The 18,432-nt window shown below is 37.8% G+C and overlaps 1 protein-coding gene across 1 annotated transcript in view; it reads left to right on the forward strand.

The window, feature by feature from the left end:
- Positions 1 to 18,432, forward strand: part of CFAP54 (cilia and flagella associated protein 54) — a 317,030-nt gene that overhangs the window by 105,091 nt on the left and 193,507 nt on the right. Inside the window, exons 25-28 of the mRNA XM_066262086.1 lie at positions 525 to 680; positions 5,851 to 5,973; positions 15,257 to 15,388; positions 17,601 to 17,715. Of these exons, the coding sequence (XP_066118183.1) occupies positions 525 to 680; positions 5,851 to 5,973; positions 15,257 to 15,388; positions 17,601 to 17,715 (526 nt within the window). The remainder of the gene's footprint in view (positions 1 to 524; positions 681 to 5,850; positions 5,974 to 15,256; positions 15,389 to 17,600; positions 17,716 to 18,432) is intronic.

Below are 18,432 nucleotides of genomic sequence, written 5' to 3' on the forward strand. Positions count from 1 at the left end.
TTTTTATTTAAGTAGAAGAATTATAGCAGAAGATCTGTTTGCTCTACTGAAAATTTACTATTTTCTCACAAATACAGAGAGGAAATGGTACTCTATTAGTCAAGTGGAGGCAATATTACACAGACATTATATATATATATTTATTTTAATTATATTTTATTTTACATTATTTAATTACATTTTATTTTAATTATTTTTATAATCTATGTTTTTTGTCTTTGCAACAACTCTGTTACAGCCAAGATTTTATCTTACCAGTTAAAAAAGACTGGTTCTTTTTCTGGTACTAGGGGTATCTGTATTGTTTTACAAAAAAATTCTGAAGTTTAATTCTAAAATTGTGTTATTCTTGTATAGCATTATTTTGAGAGTTAGTGTTGTTCTTGAAATTAGATTTTTCTTTATACCAAAATTTATGTTGTTGTTACAACATGGGTCACACTCCCTACCCTTTGATTTCCTTAGAGACACATTAGTTGAGCACCTGACATTCAATTTGTATAACAATACCTGTTTCTTTACAGATGGCTAGACTAAATGAATGTGAGAGAATATTAGTGGCGTTGGATCTTAGCAACTACCTCAATAAGTCCAGTTATGCCCTTCAAGCTGTGACTCAATGTTATGGCCTCCTTGCTCCTGTAATCTATCACAATATTGTTTTAGTGCCTGTTGTACAGGTAAGGGTATTTCTTCCCCTTCTTCCCCCAGATAAGGGTGTGTTTTTTTATATTTTATTTATTTATTTATTTATTATTTTTCTGAAGCTAGAAACGGGGAGAGACAGTCAGACAGACTCCCGCATGCGCCCGACTGGGATCCACCCGGCACGCCCACCAGGGGTGAAGCTCTGCCCACCAGGGGGCGATGCTCTGCCCCTCCGGGGCGTCGCTCTGCCGCAACCAGAGCCACTCTAGCGCCTGGGGCAGAGGCCAAGGAGCCATCCCCAGCACCCGGGCCATTTTTGCTCCAATGGAGCCTTGATTTGAACCCGGGTCCCCCACACGCCAGGCCGACGCTCTACTGCTGAGCTAGCTGGCCAGGGCCGGCAGATAAGGGTATTTTTTTTTTTTTTTGCATTTTTGCATTTTTCTGAAGCTGGAAACAGGGAGAGACAGTCAGACAGACTCCCGCATGCGCCCGACCGGGATCCACCCGGCACGCCCACCAGGGGGCGACGCTCTGCCCACCAGGGGGCGATGCTCTGCCCATCCTGGGCGTCGCCATGTTGCGACCCTCCTGGGTGTCGCCATGTTGCGACCAGAGCCACTTTAGCGCCTGGGACAGAGGCCACAGAGCCATCCCCAGCGCCCGGGCCATCTTTGCTCCAATGGAGCCTTGGCTGCGGGAGGGGAAGAGAGAGACAGAGAGGAAGGCGCGGCGGAGGGGTGGAGAAGCAAATGGGCGCTTCTCCTATGTGCCCTGGCCGGGAATCGAACCAGATAAGGGTATTTTTACAAAGGCAACTCAACAGTGCATTTTGGAAAAAATTAATATATCTCTTATAAAGTACAAACAGCAAGTGTTAACAAAATTTTATGATTCAACTGAAAAAATTTTAATAATTTAAATGATATGTCTGGGGCAGATATAAATACTTAAAATGTATTTTACTGAAAATATTCAGCTCTATTGCTGTCCATATTTAAATATTGGCAATCTGCTTTTCTAGATTTTTAAATTTCATTTCAATATTTATGTTTTTATATATTAGAAGCAGCAATATTTGCTCAAAACATATTGTTAATTTTATCATCTGGGGAAAAGATTGGTTGATGATGCAAGAAAATGTGCTTGATGTCTCAGCAATGGAGAAGTTGGAGGATACCCTGGCTGAAGGGATTGTCTCAGTTGTCTATGCTTCCTAGCAAATCACCATAAACTTAATCACTTAAAACAACACCCAGGAAGCTAGATACGGGTTAGCTGGTCCGCTCAGGGTCTCATCAGGCCGAAATCAGAGCTGCAATCTCATCGAGACTCAGAGTTCTCTTCCAGGCTCACTGGTTATTGAGAAAATTCATTTTAATTTGTGTATGTGTGTGTGATAGGAGGTTCTCGCCACAACATGGCACTTTGCTCCTTCAAGGCCAGCAGGAGAGTATCCTCTAACATGCGAAGTCTTATATAATGTAATGTAATGTAGTCATGAGGGCAGCTGTGCCATCACATTCACAGATCTTACCTGCACTCACGGGGAGGAGTTAGACAAGGCTATATACTCTAGGGCAGGTGTCCCCAAACTATGGCCTGTGGGCTCGCATGCGGCCCCCTGAGGCCATTTATCCGGCCTCCGCCGCACTTCTGGAAGGGGCACCTCTTTCATTGGTGGTCAGTGAGAGGAGCACTGTATGTGGAGGCCGTCCAATGGTCTGAGGGACAGTGAACTGGCCCCCTGTGTAAAAAGTTTGGGGACCCCTGCTCTAGGGAGAGGGATCTTGAGGACTATCTTAGACTCCTGCCTACCACAGGGAAGGAATGAGAAAAGGAAGATGTTACTGCCGATGATATAGAAAGTTATCATCATAATTGACTCAGATTTTGAGAGCCAATATGTAAGTGAATTTCTGAAAAATATAAACATTTAAAATTTGCCATTGAGGAAACTAACCAAAGAGCTTAAGGACCTTAACAAATATTCACCTTGGAGTGGCTCTAGTGAGTTACAGGCATGCCTCCCTCTCTCAAATTCCCCAGATCTAGTATAGTTGCTGAAGAGATAGACATCCCAAATCCCAAATCTCTGTAATTAGTTGACAGCCTTCCATGCCACTGTAAATGCATTGCAGCAGTATTTTCAAGTTTAGAATATTCTTCCTGAATCCAAAGGTGTCTACCTGGCATTGTCCTTTCTGTTTAATAGATGAGAGGTGCCAGATGTCAGCACTACTTTGGAGGGGGTGTCTCTGCATGTCCCAAATATTTCATTAATGTGTCAGGTCCCTGAATCTTCATTAGGTTTATTTCTACCCTCTGGAGGGTATGCATCATACCAAGGACTTTAGTGTACTTGCCATTTCTTACTCATTATGTCTGATTAACATAATGTTATTGATTTAATGGTCTAATGTTTTGTTTTGAGAAATGTCCAGAAAGTTTAGATCTTTTCATAAAATATTATGTCAGAGGGTGGGAGAGTTATCATCGCCCTAGGGCAAGACTCTAAATTTATACTCTAATTTTCCCACTGTGAATGGAAACTTCTGGTACTAAAGAAAACATTAACCATCTCATTGCATGCTTTGTAATGAATGTGCTATAGCAAAGCTACCATGTTAGAACAGCAGCTGTGATTAGTGCTCAGCTGGTTGAGTTCAGGATGTCCACTGTCATCCTTGAGGGTCTCACTCACTCAGGATGCCTTTAGCTACAGCTCAGAATGGGTTAAAGCTGTGAGGAAAAGCCTTAGGAATGGAGTTTCTAATTAAGTTGCATTGTTTAGAATAGGAAAACATGAGTGAGACAGAGGAGTTTCCAGAAATAGGCCTTAGTATGTATGAGAATGTGATGCATGACAGAATTAGCATTTCAGTTTAGTGGGAAGGGGATGGATATTTTTAGTAATTTGTAGTAAGACACCTTAGGTATTCTTTTGAAAGAAAGTAGAATTTGAATCTACTTGTACCATGTACAAAAAATTGAGATCTTAAATGTAGAAATGAAGCAAAAATTTTGACCGAACAAATCCCAGGAGATGACCTGTGCAATGCAGGGTTGGGGGACCAGGTCTAAGATAGAACTTTTAGAAACAGCAAGGAAAAAAATATACTTGACTGTATGTAGCGCAATCTATGTGTGAAAAAAATGACCATAATAAAGATAGTAGACAATTTATGGATTTGGAAAAAAATATATCTAACACTGATAAAGAATAAATATATATATAAAAAGTCTTACAAATTGACAGTTTTGTAACAGAAAAATGGGCACAGAATATAAATAGGTAGTATATAGAATAAGCAAATTTAAGTGGCTAAGAGACACATGTTCAAACTCTGACTATTCATATATATGTGCATTAAATAAACAATGTAATATCACTGGAATATAGCACATATACAGAATTGCAAATATCTGTAACTGCTATTGCTGATGAGGATGGGAGCAAAGGCATTCTTGTTCATTAGGGGGAAATGTGACTTATTACAGGCATTGGGTTTTGGTAAAGCAATATTAGTTTTAATTAAACTAACTATAATTTTATTTTCATTTTTATACCTCAGATCAATCTAATTTATTGATTTGAGAGAGAGAGAAACATTAATTTGTTGTTCCACTTATTTATGCATTCATTGTATCTGTGTGTGCCCTGACCAGGGATTGAACCCACAGACTTGGTGTATTGGGACAATGCTCTAACCAACTGAGCTATGGGGCCAGGCCTAAACTAAATCTAATTTTAATTAAAATTAAAAACCAAATAAATATACCTGACAGCAATACCTCTACCAGTAATTTATCCCATAAAATAAAATTTTAGCAAAATTAAAAAATATATTTACCTGACACATTAATACCTCTATTAATTTATCCCATAGAATAAAATCCCCAGTTTTAAGATGCTACTCCTACTTTTACCCCAGGGTTCTTGGACTTGTGTGGTACCTGTTGGGTGCACAGTACCACATAATGTATACTATAACCTGGAGGATGGTGTCTCAGCCTCACTGGGTATCATCTAAAAGCTGGTGCTTCTGTTGCCTCTCATATTGGAAACTGAGCATATACAAGGGTATTTATTGTGGCATTCTTAGTGGATGTTCAGTTATGGGAGAATGGCCAGACTGTAAAATCTCAACCCTAATATTGTGCAATGTGGAGATCCTGGAAATGGCTGAATAAATTATGGTTGACCCACCTTAAATAATATTATGCAGCCATTAGAAATATTGGAGCTAAACTTGTAGACTTGGAGGGATTTTTCACAAGACATGGTTGAAAGGGAAATGCACAGTTCAGAAAAGTGTATACACACACACACACACACACACACACACAACTATTTGAACCAGGAGAAAACTACAGAACTTAATGTTGCTAACATGATTTAGGGATATAGTGTGATAGGATAGGAAAGAGTAATTGTGAAAGGGAGAAATTAAAAAGCATTAAAAAACTTACAAGTGTGCTGTAACAAGAGTAATAATATTGTTAGAATCATAGCTTGAAGCAATTAATGTACCCCCAAAGGACCAACATCCATATATTAATTATTCCTTTGGGATAATCTGAATGAAGAATAGGTTGATGCATTCTCAATTCTACTTTTCTGATGGTGATATTACTTAGAACTATGCATCAGAATAGAAAGCTAAACTTAATTGTCTAGCTCTTAATCAAATTCAGGGTCATACAGTATGAAGTAAGGTGAATGGAAATAAACACTGATATTTATTGATTTCCTGGGATATGAAGGTTTGGTTTTAATTTTGAAGGAAACTATTATTTCAAGTACCTGGTATCAGTGTACATTTAATATCGTACATCCTAATCCATATGGTTTTTCAAGGTCCTGCTAAGCTTGGATATGACCTTAGTGTTTCTTGTGTACATGTAACACTTTGTATCTTTTATAGTCCTTGACAAAATATACTTTGTTTTGTAGTTATTATTTTATGTACTTATTATTTTTCTCCACGGGTTTTCAGGTTACTTTAGATGAGGGACTCATCTGAAAATTGAACATACCAGCTTTATTTTAGAGTACATTTCTCTATATATGATAAGCAATTTATAATAGTTATTGATAACAATAAAACTTGATGGCTTAAGACTTGCATGATTTGACTAGAACATTTTATAATGTGTAAGAATGATATTTTTAACAAAACCACTGTTTCTATTTTTTAGATACTGATAAAGTGCATCGTGGTTTTACAAGGACTACCGAATGTCATCTACTCAAAGAAATATATTGCAAGTTTTGAAAGTATACAGCACATGATAGCTTGTTGTATCTTCTATGTGATAAAGGTATTTATCTCATTCTTTGTCTTGTGTCATAAAATTTAGGAGCAGTAATGATTTAGAAAGTCAAGCTACTTACAGGAATTACTTTAAAAAATAGCACCTAGAAAGCATTTTGGATCAAAAATAGCACCTAGAAAGCACCGAGGCAGGCCAGTTTGTAAAGCATGGATGGTATATCTTTGGGAGGGGGAGATGGAAAGAAAGCATTTTTATGGGACCTCATTCATTTTGGAAACCAGAGTAATCAAGAGATCAAAGGCAGACAGGTAGGCTTATTTACTCTCGTTGCTTGGCTCAAAGACCAGCACTGTGTGTTTTTTCAAAGGTTTGGTGGACTGAATGCAATGAATCTCCTCAAAGAAAGGCCCTATCTATCTGCCTGTTTTATGTGGTCCTCACAGAACATTTCTGATTTAGTCAGGGATCTGAAAGAATACTTGATGGGTGGGCTTATTTGATCCATCACTTTGGTTAGGACTAAAGTTTGCTTCTATGAAGATCTGGCAACAGAGAGGCCTCTAACCTGTACCTTAGCAAGGAGGTTGGGATTTGCTGGCTGTTCATGGCCTGACCTCAGGAGCAGAAAATCATATTTCTTCCATCACTCACTGGTTTACCACTGTTGGAGAGACCTCTATGACCTGGTCTGTGCAGATGCTGTGGAAACATAAGCCATTAGCAGGAAGAGAAAAAATAGCAACTTGTTTAAGGAGACTCAGAACCCCAATGAGAGAAGAGCAGACCACACACTAAAATAATGTTATTCACTCTCATCATGTTGGAAAAGACCAGCAATGACTTAAGAGAGAGAGAGAGAGAGAGAGAGAGAGAGAGAGAGAGAGAAAGAAAACTTTAAAAGTGATGCTTTTAGATGATCAAAACACAAAACAAAAAAATCTGTAACTGAACAAACAAAATTTACAGATGAGGATTACATTACAGTTACAGTATTTCTTGAGACAAATCTGGAAGCTCAAGAAATACTCGACAATGTAGGACAGAATTGTCTAGAGCAGGGGTTGGGAACCTATGGCTTGCAAGCCAGATGTGGCTCTTTTGATGGCTGCATCTGGCGTACAGACAAATCTTTAATAATAATAAAAAATAACGTTAAAAATATAAAACATTCTCATGTATTACAATCCATTCATTTCCTACCGTTCATGTTCATGGTTGTGGGTGGCTGGAGCCAATCACAGCTGTCCTCTAGGACAACACCAAATTTTTATTGGGTAATGTTTAATGTACATGGGTCATTGTATGGCTCTCACAGAATTACATTTTAAAATATGTGGCATTTATGGCTCTCTCAGCCAAAAAGATTCCTGACCCCTGGTCTAGAGATAAATTCAGAAGGCAGATCCAGAAGTCACAACATGAAATGAGGTTTTCAAGGTAGAAAAGAAATAAATAAAGAACTAATAGGCTCCCTGAGTCTCAGGCAGGATAAATGTAAGAACATATGTATAGACGTATGATGGTGAAATGCCTAAAGTCCAGGGTAAGGACAAATCATAAAGCTTTGAAACCCAAAGGATAGGTTATTTGCAATGGAAAGACAATTAATTCGCTTCAAACTTTTTTGTGTGTTATCTGTAACACTAGAAGTTAAAATACTGGAGTAACATTTGTAGAGTCCTGAGGGTCCAAGAATTAATAACCAGGAAAGATATTCATTTGTCAGGACAAAATAAACATTTTGAGAAGTGCAGGCATTTAAAAAGTATTCTGTGTGTGTACTTATCTGAGGGAAACATTGGAGGAAGTACTCTATTCAATGACAGTGGGTTCAGAACAGAAATCTCTAGATAAGGAAAAACAAAAAGGAGAGGAATGATGGGAGCAATGAATCTTGCAATATATGTATTTTTTAAATTAAATAGATAATGATGTGATGAGGACTTTGTAATATAAATGCTAAGTAGGGATTCTTGAAATAGAAGAATCATCCTTGACAGGAAAACTTATTAGTAACTTGTTTGGGGCAGAAGGAAGGGTGAATGGTTAGAGAATCTTGGTGCCTAGTCATATGTTTTTTAAAAATAAATATTATATAGTATAAAATAAATATACTTAAATATGACTCAGAGGAATATGTAGTCATGAATAGAACATTAAAGTACAGTTGGGCTTCTAAATTGACAGAAAAGAAAATGAGCAGAGGAATGACAGGGAAGAAAAATAGTTAATTCAGCAAAAGTAAGAAGAAAGAAAAAGAGATAGTATATAAGAACAAAAGAATAAAGTTAAGTATATTAATTAGTACAATAAGTGTGAATGAAATTAGAAGACAGATTGGCAGATGGGCTAAAAGGTCAGATTTAAATGTATATTATTTCAAGAAACACTCATAAAACAGAGTGACCAACACTGGTTGAAAAATAAGTGATTGGACAAAAGTACTGGGAAGGTGCTAACAAAAATAAAGGAGTGTCAATTGTTATATCTGAAAAAGTAGAATTCAGGGCCCAGAAGATTAATCAGAACAGAGAGGCATTCTTTACTGTTCTTCAAATGTGCTCTGTCTGATCACCCTTCTCTGCTCCTGGCTGGCATCTGGTTATTTTCTGGTCTTAGGTTAATCTTATTGTCAAGTGCTAAAGATCAGTTCTGAATGAAAACCTAACTTGAATTTTTACAACAGCAAATTAAACAAAGTTACATGAAAATGCTACAAAAGCATTTAATAACACTTAGCAACTTTTCCTAATAAAATTTCTAATACGTGAAGAATGGAAGTAAGCTATTGAATATAGTAGTCACTGCTTATTTGTGGGGGAAACGTTCCAAGATCCCTAGTGGATGCCTAAAACCATGGATAATACTGATCCCTTGGTGTTTTTTCCTGTACATACATATGATAAAGTTTAATTTATAAATTAGGCATAGTAAGAAATTAACAATGATATCTAACTATAAAATAGAACAATTATAACAATATACTATAAGTTATGTAAATGTGATCTCTCACTCAAAATATCTAATTGTACTGTACTCATCCTTCTTGTGATGATGTGAGATGTTAAAGTGCTGAGCTGATGAGATTATGTGAGGTGAATGACACGGGCACTGTGAAGTAGCAATAGGCTACTATTGACCTTCTGATGGTAAATCGGAAGGATGATAATCTGCTTAGGTCGTATAACAATGATGATGTCAATAGTTGGATGTCAGGAGCAGGTAATGTCTGTAGTTGGAGAAATTTAATATTTTTGGGCTGATGTTGACCATGGTAACTAAAACCACAGAAAGCAAAACTGCAGATAAAAGCGGGAATAATGTAATGATAAAGACATTCACCAAAGTTTTACAACAAATATCATGCTAAATGGCAAATTTCAAAAGCCATTTGTAAAAAATATTAGGCACAGGAAATGTTGACTGTTAATAGTGTGACTCCACCAAAAAACTATTAGAAACAATAAACCAATACAGTAAAGTTGCATGACACATTATCAATACACAGACATCTATAACTTTTTTTTTTTTTTTTGTATTTTTCTGAAGTGAGAAGCAGGGAGGCAGAGAAACATATTCCCACCTGTGCCTGACTGGGATCTACCCGGCAAGCCCACCAGGGGGCGATGCTCGGCTCATCTGGGGCATTGTTCCACTGCAACTGGAGCCATTCTAGTGCCTGATGAGGTGGAGGCCATTCTCAGTGCCCGGGCCAACTTTGCTCCAATGGAGCCTTGGTTGCAGTAGGGGAAGAGAGAGACAGAGAGAAAGGAGAGGGGGAGGGGTGGAGAAGCAAATGGGTGCTTCTCCTGTGTACCCTGGCCGGGAATCGAGCCTGGGACTTCCACATGCCAGGCTGACACTCTACTGCTGAGCCAACTGGCCAGGGCTATAGCTTTCTTATATGCCAACAACTAAACTTCAGAAAATGAACTAAAAAAACCCCACAACAATTCCTTTTTACAGTTGCAACAAAAGATAAAATAAAATACCTAGAAATAAACTTTGCAAAGAATGTGAAAGACCTATATACTGAAAACTACAAAGCATTATTGAAAGAAATTGAAAAAGACACAATGAAATGGAAAAGTATTTCTTATTCATGGATTGGAAGAATCAACATAGTTAAAATGGCCATATTACCCAAAGCAATATATAAATTTAATGCAATTCCCATTAAAATCCCAATCCCATTTTTTAAAGAAATAGAGCAAAAAATTATCAGGTTTGTATGGAACCATAAAAAACCCTGAATAGCCAAAACAATCCTGAGAAAAAAGAATAAAAGCAATGGTATCACACTATCTAACTTCAAATTATACTATAGAGCCATGATAATCAAAACAGCATGGTATTGGCAGAAAAACAGACATACAGATCAATAGAACGAATAAAGAGGGACAAATATATGGTGACAGAAAATAATTTGACTCTGGTGATGGGCACGCAACACAATCAACAGTTCAAATGTTATAGATATGTTTACTTGAAACCTATGTACTCTTATTGATCAATGTCATCTCATTAAATTTAATTTTCTAAATAAAATAAAAAATAGTGTGATTCATTATTTGTACAGATTCTCATGCAATAGATAAAAATATAAAGTTAATTTTTTATATTTTAATATGAAAAAATATAAAATTAATATTAAAAAAGTATATTGTCTCAGTGGATAGTGCATTGGCCCACTGTATGGGCATCCTGGGTTCAATTCCCAGTCAGGGCACACAAGAGAAGCTACCATCTGCTTCTTTTCCCCCACTTCCTCTTTCCCTCTTCCCCTCCCACAGCTTGATTGATTCAAGTGTCAGCCCTGGGCACTGAGTATAGCTCAGTTGATTTGAGCATGGGCTCCAGAATGGGGGTTGCTGGGTGAATTCTGGTCAGGTTGCATGTGAGAGTCTATCTCACTATCTCCCTTCCTCTCACTTAAAAAAAAAAAAAGTATAACTTACTATAATCATAGAGGTCTCAAAAACTCATGAGAATATAATCAGAAATTACTAGAATTAAAAACAATGTATAACATAATTATATGTAAAAACACTTCTAGAATAATTTTTTAAAATACTAGCAGTAGCCAGTTAGAAATAGAAAGGGGAAATATACAAAATGTTGAAGAACCTGAATAACAGAACTGTGAGACCTTACTGAAGGACACAATAAAATCTGAACGTAAGGTAGGCCACACCAAGTTTCTGAATAGGAAGATTTACTGTCATAGAAATAGAAATCTCTCATAAAATAATATTTAAATGTAATGCAGTTCAAATAAGACTCCCAATGTGGCTTCTTGGCAACAGATTAGAATAATTTAAAAGTCCACCGATATTAAATTTTACTATAAGGCCACTTTAAAAAAATATAGTGTTAATAGAGTATTGGGCAAATAGTGGAAGAGAATAGAGAATCCAGCAGTAGCCAGACTCAGGTCTACAGAAGAACTTAACATATGACAAAAGTGGTATTTGGATTCATTGAGAAAATAAGAATTTATTATAGTAGTTTATTTAATAAAAGGTGCTGGTATAACTGACAGTTCATCTGAAAATAAACAAAGCCAGAGTTCTACCTCACACCATAAACAAAATAAAATTCCCAACAGATTCAAGGATGTATGAGGGGAGACCTTTCTTAATAGGGCATAAAATTCAAAAGATAGAAAAAAAAGGAGATAGATTAAAATAAGAAGAAACATTGAAGCGTTTCAAACCCTGAAGTGATATAGTGACATTTGCATTTCAGAAAAAAGAAATTATTCTGGTTGTGTCAACAGCTAATAATTAGAGGAGGATAAGACCTGAAGCAGGGAATGATTTAGAGAGTGCACGATGATAAATTAAACTAGTGTGGAAAAGTAGGAGAACAGAAAAGATTCAAGAGATGTTGAGAGAGAATTGAGAACCTGGAAACCTATTGAGTATAAGGGGATGGAAGAGGGAGAGGGAAGAGTCAACAACAACCCAGCTATCCACCCTGGTCAGTGCGGTGACTATAATGCTACATGTAGATGGGGAGGTATTCTGTGTGAGAAAAGGAGAAAAGCTCATGTGTTTTGAATACATTGAATTTTGGGGCCTAGATGACATCTCCAAAGGGGTGGCCATTATATGATTATATAATAGGCTTGGAGTTCAGAAGAGGCCAAATATGCATAAAGACAAAAGAGTCATTAGTATTCAGAGTCAACTGGAGCAACAGAAACAGATGAAACTGGGAATAGTGTGTAGAGCAAGAAGGAAAGAGGATTATTATGGATCCCAAGGGGGCACTTAGTCCAAGGAGCCACTCTTGCTTCCGCTAAGCAAGAGTTGGAGAGCCGATTAGTCCAAAGTTGTTTTGTCATTCTTAAACCCTTTCCAACCTTGAGAATTTTCCTGCCGCTGTTACTTCTGTCATCATCACATGGTGTAACTATTGAGAAAGCAGGGTCCCACACAATCCAAAGCACCCCTTCTGTTTCTGCTGCTCAGTCACACATATTAATTAGTGTTATGCTAAGCTCAAAGTTCACCTTCCAAGGTTGTTTCCTTCAGAATACAGTATATTTATCTGCTTGGATTTTTCTCTCTAAATCCTTCATCAATGAGTATTTCCAGAAGAGAGGTTACACTCTCTAAGACACTGGACAGCTACTCACTTCTGATTTAAATACTTAATGGTGGTTATTGCAGTGTTTCTTCCAGAACAAAGAAACTCCATTCCAAGGCAGCTGGTTGCTTGCAATTTGCCAATAGCAACTTCTGCTAAAAACCAACCAACCAGCCAACCAGCCAACCAACCAACCAACCAACCAACCACCCACCCACCTACCCACCCAATTCTGCTTATCCTGGTGCTCTACAACATGTGTCTATTAATGGGGAGGAGCCAGGAGAGGGAAAGATTAAGGGTATAGGAGAGGAGCAAGACCCCTGAGAAGGCAGGAGGCAATGGGATCTGAGCCCGTGTGGGAGGGGTTAGTCTGGACAGGAGATTCACCTCTCCCCTTTAATAGGTGGAAAAATGGTTATAGTTACAGGTGAGTTCATAGGTGGGTTTGTGGACTGGAGATAAGAGGTTTCCCTATATTTCCTCTGTGGAAACGAAGCAAGATCATTTGCTAAGAGTGAGCAGGTAAAGCATAAGGGAGGGCCTCAGAGATCTGAGTAGAAAGGGAGGTTTGAGTCCGCCCCTACGGAAAATGGGAGAGAGCGCTGACATAGAATGACCTGCATTTGGGGCCCAGTAGAGGCTGAAGTCCTTGAATTCGAAGACTTCCTTTCCCGGCCTCATGGGATGTTTCTCCTGTAGCACACAGCATCTTGGGGCTGGCTCCGCATTCCTCATTCCTTGATTTTCCCATCCACTTCCTTTTCACCCACTTAACAAAAGATATTGAGATCCAAGTGATGTTATTGCACAGATGACCTTGAATGTTCTGGACATTTTTTTTTTAAAAAGTAAAGTATATATTAATTTAAGATTTTGCTGTAGATTTATAGCAGGATTTTGCTGTTAAAGCGGATCTGTCCCAAATTGATATGCTGAGAATTGTCATTCAGAAGCTTCCTCCAGCATGATTAGTAGTCCTAGAATCTCGGATTTCAGGTGTTCATTTCATACAAACACATTTTTATATGGATTTTCTCTTATAAAGCCCAGTTAGTCAAATGGCTCTTTCTTTTTGCTGTTATGTTTAAAAAACTGGTAATTTTTTCAGATGACTCAGTCTGTCTTCTATGAGCAGCAGTAGTTTTTCTAAAAGTTTCCAGAATTGTAAATGAAGTGTCACTTCTGAGACACATCATCTTCAATATTTCATTATTTTTGCATTGTTAAAAAAGCATTATGCTAAACATTCAGCATAGTCTTTTTATTTTTGTTCATTTGGTATGTTAAGTAGAATTGGTTCTTTTTTCTTTTGATTTGAAAAATTCTTTATGATTTAGTACTTTCTACGGGCATATTACAACAAGGGGAAGAGAGTACCTAGTATTCTATAAGCCACCTTTCTGTTTTCTAATAAACGAAACGATCTCCCTCTTGTATCAGTTTTATAATGAGTTGGACTGTTTTGCCTGGCATTCAAGGCCCTGCATGACTAACCCCATCGATCTTTTCAAACTTTATCTCATATTCCTTCCCACCCTTTGTTCCACAGTCAGCATTAGTTTACCACTACTGTGCTGGTCCTACAGAAATATCTCCAGTTCTTAGCACCTTGGGTTCATTCACTTGGTCTAAGCTGTTTTAAGCATCTACTCACTTTTTTTTTCCAGTTAATTACTATATTCTTTCCTTGCATGGGAAGTAACAGTTGTTACTTATCATAAATGCTAACTTATTCAACTTAATGGATTTCGCCTTCCTATAACAAGTTCATATAAACTTATCTATACCCATAGAGAATTGCCTTATGGGATTCTCTTATGGGAACACAATGCAGATGTGTTTCCCTCACATGACCCTTCACTATGGCAGGCTCTATGCAAATCAGATTGCTGGTCAGGAACGTTATCTTGGAATTGATGCAAGAGCCCGGGCTTTAATGACCAGGTTACTTTAATAACCTTATGTCATGTTAATAAGGTGGGGAAGTGGCTCAGCTCTAGAAAAGCATGAAGTCCTGAAACCGTGATGAATGTCAGAAATGTATACTTGGCTCAATGTTTTGTAAACTTAAAGTACAAAGAGATGAGTAGAGAAACTTTGTGCTAGAGGTAGGTAAGGACCAAGCTAGAGAAGGTAAAAGAATAGCAGTAACAGGGAATGTGGGTGACAGTGGTGGAGTGGGCCACTCCCCTTGTGATTAGTATCTGCTTCCCGTGGGATTCATGGGGAATCTGCCCAAAGCAGCTTAACTCTAGCTCAGTCCTGGTAAATAATTTACTGATATAAATACTCTCCCTCCTCTCACTTTCCACCCCACCAAATACCATGAAGTTTGCAACTGTGCCATTTCACATAGAAAGCAATTCAGGACGAGAGGTGATGGTTACATGGCCTTTAAGAATAATTTTGCTTCAACATGGATCTTTTAAGTCTAGAAAGTGAAGAGTTCACTTACGGCACCAAAATGTATACGGCTATGTCCCAGAGATATGGGGTATTCATTATTGATGAGATTCCTGTTATTTGTTTTTTATTCAAAATAGTTGAATCACGCTGTTTTAATTCTAAGGAAATATGATCTGGAGGTAAGCTTCCACTTTCCTTAACAGAAACGGGGATTCTAAGAACTAAAACATTAATGGGGGCTTTTGAGTTTATGAAAGATGATGCAAAATGCTTGAGAATAGACAAGAGTTTCCAACAGAAATAATTAGTAAATGCTTTAAATTAGATTCTGCGTTCATGGAAGGAATATGACCTGGCAGTAATTATTATAAATTATGGAAAAAAGATGTTGGATATCACATCAGAGTGCAAATCTGTATTTGGTACTAATACTGACCAAGAAGAAACACAAGAGGAGGTAACTGGTTTTTGTTTCTCATCTCTAAGCTTGTATTTTATATAGCTGAGTCTTTAAAGAGGTCATGTATTACTAGTAAAAATGTTTAAAAAATTGATCAGTTTTTAATTCATTATATTTTCATAAAAGTAATATATAGTGAAGAGCTTCTTCTTTATTTCTTTTCATTTTTCTTTTGTGATAAAAAAAAAATGAAAAAGAATCCATGCTAGGATACTGAAAAGTCCCAGGTCACCAGTACTGATCATCCATTAGGGGTCAACTCTGAGCTTCCTACACCCGTTGGACACTGGATTAAAAGCCCTGCAAAGTCTCTCCCAAATTGAAGATTTAATTATTCGGGGTACATCATTGAATGTAGTAAATACATGTCAGAACTTTTCACTGTATTCAAAGTAGATTTCCAAAACTCATGGTCACACCTGAATTTCTTTTATATGAGACTGCTAGTGTTGGAGACAACTTTTTAGTATCTGCCTCCCAAACATGGGTCTTATAAAGCACGTTTTATTGCCTTTCCTAGAAGCTCTCTGGATAAATGTTTTTGTGGATCACATTTGAACTATCGCCAGTTTGTCAGGAATTAGTTGAAGCCCCTGCAGAGACCAGGGTGGGGTACATACAGACTGTGTCCCCGAGCCTGTTCCAGTTGGGGCAGCTCCATTTCTAGATGCTAACTTTTCATATAAGCATCTATTTGCCACAAAGAGCTTCAGCTATCAGCACTGACTTACTGGATGAAGTTTTTAGCCTTAATACTTTTTTTTTTGAAGCTTCCTTTGTTTTAGAGAAAGTTTTGATTAAGTTGGAGACGATTTGAGGGCTTTTTTTTTTTTTTTAACCCAGTGTTCACTCTCGGAGTCCCTCAGCCCGCCCCTTTGTATCAGGCAGACTTCAACAAAATTGTAGGACACGGCCCCAGGCCTCTCTCCTTGGAGCCACTAGTCTGGCAGAAGGTTGTCGTACTTCCTCCTGACTAAGCCCGTAGGGACTGAGAAACTAATTTTAACAGCCAGAAATTATTATAACCATTCGAGGTCGCTTTAAGCCTAAAGAGGTTTAGGAGGTTTTCGTTTTTGCTTTTGTTTTTGTTTGGAGAACAGGAGACATTAACCAGTTAGTTCTCAATGATGGTGGGGAGTCTGAGCACAGACCTACCAATTTTTAATCCACTAATTATTGATCCTGTTATGTTTCAATGAAAGGCAAAACAGCCAAGGCAATTAACTTATTTGTAAAGAGGTTCCTTCTGGAAAAAAATAAAAAGGAAAAAAAAGTGATACATTTTGAGGGCATGCTGGGAATTTTTAGGATTTTTAAAGACATTCTCTCAACTACTTTCAGGAGAGTGTATGTGAATTTGGGTACTCATTAGGATGGGTGGAAGTTATTGGGAGGAAGGGAGAGGGAAGAAAAGAAATATTTTGGTCAACCTCCATTAAACATTGAGTACTATATCTATGTTTAGTTTGAATACAATGACTCCCTGGCCAGTTGGCTTAGTGGTAGAGTGTTTACCCAGCATGTAGATGTCCCTGGTTTGATTCTTGGTCAGGGCACACAGGAGAAACAACCATCTGCTTCTTCACCCCACCCCCTCTCCTTTTCTCTCTCTGTCTCTTTGTCTTTCTCTTCCTCCCACAGCTATGGCTCAATAGGTTTGAGCACATTGGCCCTAGGTGCTGAGGATAGCTCCATAGAGCCTCCACCTCAGACACTAAAAAGCTTGGTTGTGAGCATGGCCGCAGATGGGCAGAGCATCAGCCCCGGACAGGGGTTGCCGGGTGGATCCTGTCAGGGCGCATGCAGGAGTCTATCTCCTCTTCCTCTCACTTGGAAAAGAAGTAAAAAAAAAGGAACACAATGACTGTTACTACTTTTTTATTGAATTTATTGGAGCAACATTGGTTAATAAAACTATCCAGGTTTCAAGTGTATAACTTTATAACACCTCATTTGCATATGGCATTGTGTGCTCACCACCCAAAGTCAAGTCTTTTCTGCCACCATTTATCCCTCCTTTCCCCTCTTCCACTTCCCTCTTCTCCCTCCCTATTCCCTCCTTTTCCCTCTGGCAGTTATTAATTGTTTGGCCATGTAGATCATAGTTTTATTTATAAGCACAAAATCATAATTTTAAGAATGCCATTTGAAAATAACAACTGCTGAAACATGTTGAAAGTACATTCTGAAATTTAACCAATGTTTCTAGGACTTATCTAAGAAGCCTTCCAAGACTAAGAAGCCACAGCAGATATTGTCACCTGAAAAATTAAATGAACAGCTGGTCTTGTTGGAGAAGCACCTTCTCAAACTGACAAAGCAATGTAGTCATTTTATTCTTTCTGTATACTTCTATTGTATTCTATTATATAGTTTTTAAATAAGAAAATATTCATTAAAAGGATTGAGAAGAGATTAGCTTTGGCAATCCCTTTAAGGTTTACACAGTACTTTTGTATTATGCCAATAATTCTAATAATACTCTGTTAATAAGGGATTGCTAACTGCTTTTTATAGATGTGACCCATAGAGATTAAGCGGTTTATTTAGGACTGCAGAGCTGGCTTGGATTTTAGCTTAAATCTCCTGATTCTAAAGCCAGAAATTTCAACCTTGACACTATTGCCAATTTGGGCCAGGTAATTCTTTGTTGTGAGGGCTGTCCTAGGCATTGTGAATGTTGAGCAGAAGTCGGACCTCTAGCCATAGATACATAACACACCATTCCCCAGCAGTGACAAGCCTCTGGGAGGCAACTGTTGCCAAATGTGTTGGGAGGGAGGGTGCAAAATTGAGCATCACGCCCTAATGGCACAGATGTCACTGAGAAATAGAAAGGAATAGCATGAGCATGTTAATGTGGGAGTGATTTGAACCACAGTCTACTCAAGTGTAAGATTAGTTTAGTTTCAGGTCAATGTATGATATAGTAATATGTTAACACAATGATTGGAATTTGCAAATTGGAAATCTGCTTAAGAAATTGATTTAGTTTCTGGTGATGATAAGTATTATCACATTTTTTAAAAAGCCAGGTACTT

Source organism: Saccopteryx bilineata, chromosome 1 (genome assembly GCF_036850765.1).
Source record: "Saccopteryx bilineata isolate mSacBil1 chromosome 1, mSacBil1_pri_phased_curated, whole genome shotgun sequence".
Lineage (NCBI taxonomy): Eukaryota > Metazoa > Chordata > Mammalia > Chiroptera > Emballonuridae > Saccopteryx > Saccopteryx bilineata.